Source organism: Buceros rhinoceros, unplaced genomic scaffold, assembly GCF_000710305.1.
Source record: "Buceros rhinoceros silvestris isolate BGI_N320 unplaced genomic scaffold, ASM71030v1 scaffold6454, whole genome shotgun sequence".
NCBI lineage: Eukaryota > Metazoa > Chordata > Aves > Bucerotiformes > Bucerotidae > Buceros > Buceros rhinoceros.
Genome location: NW_010407557.1, coordinates 12,771 through 22,580, shown reverse-complemented (window position 1 = coordinate 22,580; position 9,810 = coordinate 12,771). Strand labels below are relative to the sequence as shown.

Genomic DNA, 9,810 nt, shown 5'->3' with positions numbered 1-9,810 from the left:
CCCGGGGGAGCCGTACCGGCCGTTACAGTAAATCCCAAGCACCACGTGATGAAAGTAGTTCCCTGAGAAGTGGGTTTTAAAGCTGATGGGGAATCGTTCCACGGAGGGCTGCCCGTTCGTCAAGTATCTGGCGTGCACTGAGTCAAGGCAACAACGGCGCTGGAAAGGGAGCGGGAACAGCTACACCTGTAAGACCCCTTCGGCACCTTTTTTTAACTGCCAGGGCAAGCACTTTCTTGCGAACACAAATTTATTCTCCCAGCGCCCCAGGAACAGTCAATGCTGCCAAAGCCCATTTCACTGCTTGGAGAACCAGGTGCAACGGTTCAGGCAGGGAAGGGCCCGACACTTAATCACACTTGGGGGGAGGGAGGGAAAGACAACAGGGATCAGGTCAGCACACCAGAGGAGAGTCCACCCTCCCCAGATCTGTGGGGTCTCCCCCATTTGATACCAACATCAAACTCTCACGCTCCTGAAAGGGAACAGTGTTTCCCTGCGTCTTGTGCTGGAGCTTGGTACGACTCAGGTTATTGATCCTCATTTTCTCACAAACCAATCTGAATTTATTCCTCTCCAGGGCAACAGTCTGCCTTTCCACCTGTAAACTGGCCCTCGGCGCGGCCGCTCCTCACCCACGGGTGTTTTTGCGTGTTACCCTTGGAACGCCTGGCTGAGCGGGACAAAGCCCAGCTCCCGGCAGGATAATTAATTAGGTAAGCACAGAGACACGGTCAGAACAAACGTGTCCCCTGAATCACTGGCTGGCCATTTCAAACGAACCACGTGCAGGGGCTGGGGCCAAGCTCTGCAACCGCGTAGCAGACGATCTCAGAGGGGAACTATGCGCCGGTCCCGGGTCACCTCCTCGGGAGGCTGGTGGCCTGTGCCAGGGGAAGGAGGGACTGAGATTCCCTCACGCAAACGGTTTTGCGTCAGTGCTTACGTTGCACGCGGCTCCTCGCTGCTAATCCCTGGACAGCTGAAACCCACCCTGGCTCCACGAGCTGACGCCCGGCCCCTGGGACAGCAGGTGCCCTTCCCCTCTGCAGCTGAGACCCCCACCCACGCCTGGGGGATGGAAGGATGACCAGAAAAGGCCACAGCAAGACACTCCAGCCTGCGGCTACTCCAGCCAGAGGCATTTGCTGTAACCCCGGAGCCATCCCCAGAGGCGGATGTAGTCCAGGCAATTGGTCAGGGCAGTGCCGCTACAAAATACACTGGCCTGAGGGTCAGCACTGCCAGAAGAGCATCAGGGCAGCCCGAAGAACAGAGCAGCGTGCTGGAAAACTGGAGCTGCAAAACCAGCTCAGGCCGTGTCCTGCTCTGGCCTTTCTACCAATACCGTAAGACACAACTGGGGCTCAGTTCTGGCTCTGTCCAGCCTGACACCACCTCACTCCAGTGCAACTCCCCGAGATGCCGACCACCCGCCCACACCCCACGTTTCACCTCTTGTCTCTATGGGGATGCAGGAAAAGCATCCAGCAGCTCTCATCTGTCTCCAAAGCATTTTCTCAAGGGGATTTTTCACCCACACGATGGTTTTTGATTTTCACATATTCAAACTTCTGCTCTCCAGGTGAATGCAGAAACTAACTAGTAAGAGATTCGTGAACTGCCCAGAATTAAGGTCTAGAGCAAAGAGTTAAACCTCTGTCCAAAAAAAAGAAAGAAAAAAAAAACGCATTGGCAAAAATCTTTCAAAACAGCTACAGGGAAGCTTTTCAGTTCAATGTCAAAAAATTTTAACTACATTCAGCGCTAGATGTCATCAGCTTCAGCAGTCTGGAGAACATGTCTTAGAGGCTACAGGAACAGACAACACCGTGGGCCCAGCTCCCGGCGCACTTCTGTATCTGTGGAACAGTCGGTCTGGACGAGCACGCGAAGCACAGCGCAGCCCCCTCGACCATACACACAGCCCCCCGCCCAGCCGAGGCTACGTGCGCCCACCTCTGCCCACCTACATCACACACAAACGCCCTGCAGCAGCTGTCAAAGCTCAGCCCTGTATCGACGGCTCCCACACGGAGCAGATACAGCTCTACTGCCTTCGGCGGTCCTGCCGGAGCGCCGCTGCATTAGGACTGGCTTCTCCAAGAAAAGCCCCACATCATCATCAGAATTAAAGATTACAAACACACTGCAAGGTCAGAATGGGCCCAGCGCCGTTATATCGACTGGAAAACTCAGCCCACAGTCACCTCATTTAAAAGTCGCCTTGCTCCAGGCCTTAAAAGGAGCATCCTGCATACATCAAAGTCGTGTTACATCAATTTGTGTCCTACGGACAGATTCTCGCAGAAGCCCACTGTATTTATCATTCTGCGTAATGGAAAAAGCACTATCTTTTATTAACACCTACGAAGCTTTCAAACATCACCACTATTTTTCCCCCTCATTATGAAAGGGTTTTCTCTCTGCTCCCCCAGTGCCTTTCTCTTAAGTCCACACAAAGCTTTGGTGGCCACCTGCCACACATACACACTTCTGCCACGAGGTCTCAGAGAAGTTGCAATTTAATCTCATTAAATACTAGGTAGGAGTAAAAGAATCTTTTGAGGGCGGAAATTACCCACCATCCAATAACCCAGCAACAACCGCTGTGGAAATTAACCTTTAGGTACAGGTTGCTTCTGCTGAGTGCCCACCCGAGATGAAATGCACAGCAAACGGGCTGGAAAGGCACGTCAGATCTTCCCCTCTGTCCACGCATCATTATCATTTCTCTTCCTTTCTGCTCTGTCCAGGGAGAGCTGTATTGTGGCAAACAAAAGGCAACGACACAGCAATGCCGCAGCTGTAATCACGCTTTTGAGCTGGGACTGGAACTGCAGGATTGAGAGGCGGGGAGTAAATTACGTGCCACAGTTGAGAAGCAGTGCAGAGCAGGAGAGGGCAAAGGCAGCTCTAACAAAAGCTCGGTGGCCTCCCAACGCTGGGTCATCATGGAAATCAAAGCAGCAGGAAAACAGCACCGATGGATGCTGATCTCCTTGGAGAGAGGGACATTAATCTTCTGGCTTGCCACCTCTCACCCCAATATCCCTCCTCTTCCCTCACACCCCAGAGATGCACAAGGACATTACCTGAAGCTCCACCAGGGTCTCGTGGGAATGGGTTGGTACAGCATGTCCCCATCCCTTGGCGATTCCCAAAGCCTATCCACCCTGACTCTCAGCTCTTCTGCAGCCTCATACCAGTCCTTCAGCCTCCATTTCTTCCACCCAGAGACACCAACGCCTGCTGGCCAGGGCTGTATCAGGCAACTGGTGACTTCTGTTGTCTTGCCTTGGGAGGCTGACTGAGAGACAGGTCTGGCACAAAGGAGTGTGAGATGAATTGGGCCCAAAGCGCACAACGCACTGTGGGGGAGACAGGCCTTTGGGGTAAACCAGCATGGCTCTATAAACGAGTAGGCTTTCCCGAGCACACCAACACTGGTAGCAGCCTGCAGAAAGGTCCGGACTTCCCACGCCAGCGTGCAGCTCCTGGGATCTGCAAGTTGACACAAGCGTCTCTTCCTCTGAGCCGCAGGCTGCTGTGCTTCCCACAGCCCCACTGCCTTCCCCACCCAGGCTCACGCACAACCTAGCCTGGGCACTTGGGAGACGTTCAGATCCCACACTCAAATACAAGTGAGTCTTGGGACATAAAACCTGCCCTCTGGCCACCACCTGGATCTCCCTGCGGTGGGGCAAAGGAGGAGCAGCATCAAAAGTCAGTTCAAAAGACAAGAGGAGGATAAGTTCAGGCACTGGCTGAGTCAACCCCTCAGTCTTAAAACTCTGGAGCAGAAAACATCTGGATGGGTTTTCTTTACATCCGCACACTCACACAATGACTCAACCAATGCCTTTCTGTGGTTTGGGCTTTGTTTCTTTTTTCTCCAGCTCCTGGTGAAATCTAACATCCAAAATGTTCCACCACAAAGTCCCAGCACCTTCCCCTGCTGTACAGACCCTTCTCTCCACAGGTGACCCACTGCAGAACACAGAGCAGTTCCCAGCCAGGAGAGAGACTTGAAGCTCTTCACTTTGTTTATTTGCCAGCAGCAACTTTTAGAAAAAATGTTCTCTCTTGGGGTTTTTTTTTCCATTATTAATAATAAATAGTCAGTGCAGGAGCTTTCCCTGTGCCAGCACTGTGGCTCCAGGCTCCGAACATTTCTGGAAGTAGGTCTTAGCAGCTGACAGCAGCTGGCTCCCCGTGGTTAGGTAAGCCAGGTCACTTGTCACCAGCAGTTTTCTCACCACCACTAGGGAACTGCAGCACAGGTGAGAGGATGCTGTGAGGACCTCAGCCCACCTGCGTCTAAACCAGCTTCAGCATGAGTTTAGTTGGGTAAAATCCTGATGCCTTTGCTAAGCAACCATGCATGGGGTGCGCTAGCGGCAGGCGAGGAGACAAGTGCCATCCCTGCAGCACCCACAGGGACCCAACCCGCAGAGACCCCCGGGGCAGGGAAATGGGGAGAACCTCCTCCTCAGAGCCCAAAGGGGAAAAGCCCAAACGTAAGATAGTGCACCAAGGCCCTGCAGAGGCTGCAGCAGCTTGGAACAAACCAAGGCACGCTCGGGTTTCAGAGACAAGTGCCAGCATCGGTTGCTTCACCAGAGCAGCCCACCAACGCTGATGCCCCAGTGGGTGTAAACACCCAGCTGTCCCAGTGCCCAGACTCACAAGTGCTTCTCCTCCAGCTGCAGGACTGAGCATCACGCCTGACACTGCTGGTGTCTCCACTACAAGTTTCACTCTGCCTTACAAACCAAAGACAGAAAAGGGAAAACCAGATAAACCTGATACCGAGCCAACGACGGTCCATTGCACCGCCTGTGCTAATCGATTTGTAGATTGAAATTCTCCCTTAACTCAGACAAGATGATGTTGCAGTGCTTTGTGTCTTAAGAGCCCAGCAAGGGGGTTTTTTTCTGCACTCATCTTGACCAGACTTCAGCAAACCACAGGGTGTCTGGTCCCCTCCTCTCCTGCTGCTTGCAAGGGCTGGGGAAGCGTGAGCAGGCACTGCGAGCCATCGCGGCAGGCTGTGCCACAGGGCACGAGCGAGCTGCAAGGGATGAGAGCAGGCCGAGAGGGGCAAGGAGGCAGCTTTATTTACACTAGCAATGCTGACGCTGCTAGCTCTGAGCGAGGAGGTGGAGCAGGAGGAAAATAAACCCCAGGTGTCAAAACTATCATATAAGGCTTCAGCAAAAACAGAAGAGCTATTTTTTCCAAGCAACCAAGTAACTGCTTGCCATGTCAGAGGGCCCCTGACCACCAGCAATGAACACTTGGAGAAGTTTCCAGCTACAGCCTGGAGTCAGATGGCACTTTCCACAGGCTCCAGGAGTGCCGAGATCCCAGGTTTGGGGTGGCTTACCGTGGCAGAGTGTCAAGCCCAGATGTCATCTGCACAGAACGCCCAGGTTCCCCCCAGCAGCTCCAATGCCCACAAAGGAACAGCCTGAGCAGCTGGCTCAGACTCCCTAAGCAGGACTGTCAGGCCAGCATCCCTTGGTTTGAGGCACCAGTTCTCCAGTGCCTGCTTGCAGCCTGAGAGGAATATCTTAAGATTAGGCCATGGCACCGGAAACAACTGAAAGCTCTGTCCCAGCTCTTCCAAGATACCAGAGGGGCTACAGATATTTGGCAGGACAGTCATTGTCCGTATTTCTTCGTGAGTGGTTTGAGCTGTGGGCAAGCATGCAGGAGGCCAAAAGGGGCACTGTGGGGACATCAGTATCCTGCAATAACTGCAAGAACCTCTCCTCCTTGCTGAAAAAAACCTCACTCCCAGCCCAGGGATGTACCTGCTATGCAGGAGGAGCAGGACGGCCTCCAGACTCCAGTGGTGACAAACATCATCCACTGATTAAAAGCGCAGAAGGTATAGTGCAGAAGCTATTAAATAATTTCTCCCTCCTGAGGCACTTCTGCTCTCCTCTTCCTCCTTTACTGATGCGATTGGACAGGGGGAGGTCTAATTCACTGCACGGGTCTGACCGTCACCTCACATGAACTGGGAGAGGCACGCTGAAGGCAAGGGGAGGGAGTTGTGTTCACCCGACACAGACACGCTCTGCCAGACTCCCTGAGGATGGAAACACTGTGCTGCTTCCCTTTCCCCCTCCGATATCTTGCTCTTCCTATTTTAACAAAGTGACTATGGGATGGATAAAATTCCCTTGACACTTTTTGGTTTAGTATTCCCTCTCTCGAGTGCAAGTCGTTTTGATCCTTGCTCAGAAAGAAGGGGCTGAACGCACCATTACTCAGCTGATTTACAACCCCACTGAGAAACGCCCTGGGGAAGACAGCAGGAGGAACGCCTCTGGTTAGGCACTGAGGAGCAGAACATGCAGGCTGACAGATAGGAGGCTGGTTCAGACAGCTACACAGGGAAGAAGAGCTGTTCAGATTAATGCAGAATAACACTGGAAGATTTGTACGAGCTTTCAGTCATCTCACAGCAGCCGCTCCCTTGGTGCACGCACAGAGCAGCTCAGTATTTTAACTCACTGCCCTATAAAAACACTTCAAGATCTGGTGCGAAGGCAATTATGCAAAACTTAATGCTGCACCAAGAGGGATTACAGAAGCATTTTATCATCAGAAGCCGCACGGTAAAAGGCAATTGCACAGGCCAGCAAGCGGCTCCGTTAAAACGGCATCTTGCTAAGCCGCTCTGCACGAGTCGGCTCGCGCCGAGGGTCCGCTGCGGCGGGCCGTGCTCTTTCCGGTATCCAAGCAACGCGGCAAAGCCTGCCAACACACTAATTACAAGCAGTACCTTACTTCCAGAGACAGAGGGGGGAACCAGAGGTACACACGCGCACACACGGGGATGCTCAGCTCAGGCACACGTGGAGACATTGGTTTGATGCCCTGGAGAGGGTAAGCGCATCGCTTATCTGGTAACCACCTGACCGTGGAAAGCAAGTCCCAGCTGCTGGCCTCACCATGAGGGCAACACTGAACACCAAAATCTCACAGCTGAGAGAATCAGCAAACTTCCCCATGTGCTGTTTCCGAGACGCCTCCCCAAAACCCGCATGGAAGCACGGCACCACGAGGTTCTGCACAGACACAGGCTTTGTACCGGCCACTTTCAAAGCACACGCATTCAGACGGCTCATCCACTCACCACTGCTACACTCTTTGGGTACCCACACTTCAGCAAAATACGTAGGTTTTACACTGCATGGATCTTTTAAACTTTCACGCATCTGTGACCGGACCACATCCCAGCAGACAGCCCCTGTTCTCACACAGGGGACTTCCAAGGCAGCAAGCAGAAGCCATAGGAAGACGGGCCAGTCCCATCCCTTCCCCTGTCTAAGCCTTCTCATGAGGTAATCTCAATTGAAAAAAATAGTTTTCCATACACATTTATTTTTAAAGTAGCATCTAGAGACAGAAAGATTCATCCAAATCTTAAAAGTCGAAAGAAACTTCGGACAACACCAAATAATATAACTCAGAGCTTTCAACTATCTCCCCCCCCACCAATGGAATAACCAGTTCAGTGCTAGAAATACAGCACTGGAAGGCCCACTGACCCTGCAGAGCAGTACCAGCTCCACCTGGGGATCATTTCCCCCACCCCTTTCATCCCCAAAGAGTTTGGAACACAACCCTGACACAAGGGTAAGCACAACGGATCCACTGACAAAATATCTGTTTCTGGGGTGGCATCAGTTTGAGTTTCTTGCTGACATCAAGCCCCCCAGGCTCCCCCTCCCTCTAGCTGCATGCAGACCCCACCAGCAGTTGCAGGGGAAGCCCCACCAGCTGGAGCCACCTTTCAGACTCAGCGCTGAAGCCTTTCCCTGGCACACAGCGAGCTGAGCGCAGTGGCGAGCAGCACCCGGTGCGCACCACAGACCTCCTAGCACAGCGCGGACTGCGTCCCACCATGAATCTCGCATCCCACGGCCCCTTCTCACCCACCCCTTCTCAAGAGCCAACCCCGGGCACCACCTGCCGGGCTCTGCCAGCTCCTTCTCCCACAGGAGGGGGCAGCAGCAGCAAGCAAAACGCCGCAGAGACAGCCAGAAGCTGTTTGCTTCGGGTTTATGTTAGCTTGGGCTTTTGTTTTGTTTTAAATCGAACCTGATGAGTTGTGGTAAGACATATGCACCATACAATTATTCCTGTAACCCTACCTAGCTCTCCTTCAGGGTTTCAGGGTGATGCAGGTTGATTTATCAGACCAAAAGGGTCAACAAGAGAGTCAGTCTCTAAATGAAAATATCCTTGTGGTTTTTTCTGAGATTGAATAGGAAGCAAACATGATATTAAGGTAAAGCTTAAATGTTTAACTATAATACACATGTTTCTGCACAAAGCACAGCTGTGGCCTTAGAGACAAAAAACATAACACGGCTCTGCTGCGTAAACATGAGACAAACACCGGACAGAACCCACGCTCCTCAGGTGTCAACCAAGCGCCAGCAATAATGGGCAGAGAAATGCTAACGAAGGAACGGGGACTGTGTAGAAGATACTTACCTGGGCACTTCGGGTCAGACCCTGACATGACGCAGATTACCAGGGCAGGAGGCAAAGCCAGCAAGGCCAGAGCGTGACACGGCATCCAAGCTCCTCCCAACAAGCCTGGGCAATTCAGCAGCTTGTCGATCAACATCACAGCCGTTCCCCGAGCTGCTGGCACTCACCTTTGGCTGTGACCACCTCAAACGCCATCCAGGAAGGGCAATATATTAAACACTGCTGCAGTGGAAAAAGTCACGTGCGTGTGAAAGGATACATCCCCAGGATAACTGCTTCAAGGCATTTGATAGGCAAGGACTCCCTGGTCATTTCTTTTGCTGTCTCCATTAACCTAGGACAGAAACAAAGAAGTCTGTCATTTCAGTTGAAGCCATTGACAAGGATCAAAGGGTTCGCTCATACACCAAGAGCCAGGCTTATCTCAGCAAGCACTGAGGTGAACTTGATTCTCCTCTTCAGCAGCTTGCCAGAGCCCTGCGACTTCTGGAGAATGACTGGGAAAAAGAAAAACAATTAAAAAGTGGCATCCCAGTGCCTTCCAGCCTCTGAAGATGGGTTGGAGGAATGCAGTCCTCTGCCTCTGCCAGCAGCTCCATGAGAATCACTCCTCCTCAGCTCAGCTGAGAAGGCTGTTGTGTCACTGACACTGCACCATCAACCAACTAGGCGTCCTATCCCCCTTCCACAAGGGGATCGTGAAATACCAGAGAATTAAAAAAGTACTGGGAGGAGATTTTAAGAAGGCCAGAAGAGTCAATGACACACCGGGAGAAAGAAGAAGAAAGAGAGCTAAAAACCAAACCAAAGGATGGCTTTTATTTTGAAGTCTTCTCTATCCACATCCTTCCCCTGAGAAGGGCTCTGTAAACAGATCCCTACTCTAAGTAAACACAACATTAAATGATAATAAATATTTGTATTAGAGAAGATGAAGAAAATACGCATATCTGAAAGGATCAGTCTGTTTCTCCCCACTTTGACCGACCCACCTCATGCATTTTAAACCTTGCACTGAGTGCCAATGGCAATACAGCTTCCACCGCTCCTACAGCCTGTCACAGCCATTCTGTGTCCCATTTAGCTCAGTTAAAAATCATCTCTTCGTTTGTAAACAACCGCCCTTTACACTCTGCCTGCAGTACAGAAGACAAATTAGTGAGCTCCCACATGCCCACAGTCAGCCGCAGGAGCCCACTGCTGGCAGCACGGCACAGCTCCGGCGCGGGCACACAATGGGGCCTCTTCATGCCCCACAGCAGATCCTCAGTGCTGGCCGCGGCCGTGGCT

At 52.2% G+C, this 9,810-nt stretch overlaps 1 protein-coding gene across 1 annotated transcript in view; it reads right to left on the bottom strand.

Annotated features, from left to right (window-relative positions):
* Positions 1-9,810, bottom strand: part of VASH2 (vasohibin 2) — a 24,955-nt gene that overhangs the window by 5,620 nt on the left and 9,525 nt on the right. The window contains exons 3-4 of the mRNA XM_010134503.1: positions 8,780-8,854; positions 23-127 (exon numbers count right to left, since the gene is read on the bottom strand). Coding sequence (XP_010132805.1) covers positions 23-127; positions 8,780-8,854 — 180 coding nt within the window. The remainder of the gene's footprint in view (positions 1-22; positions 128-8,779; positions 8,855-9,810) is intronic.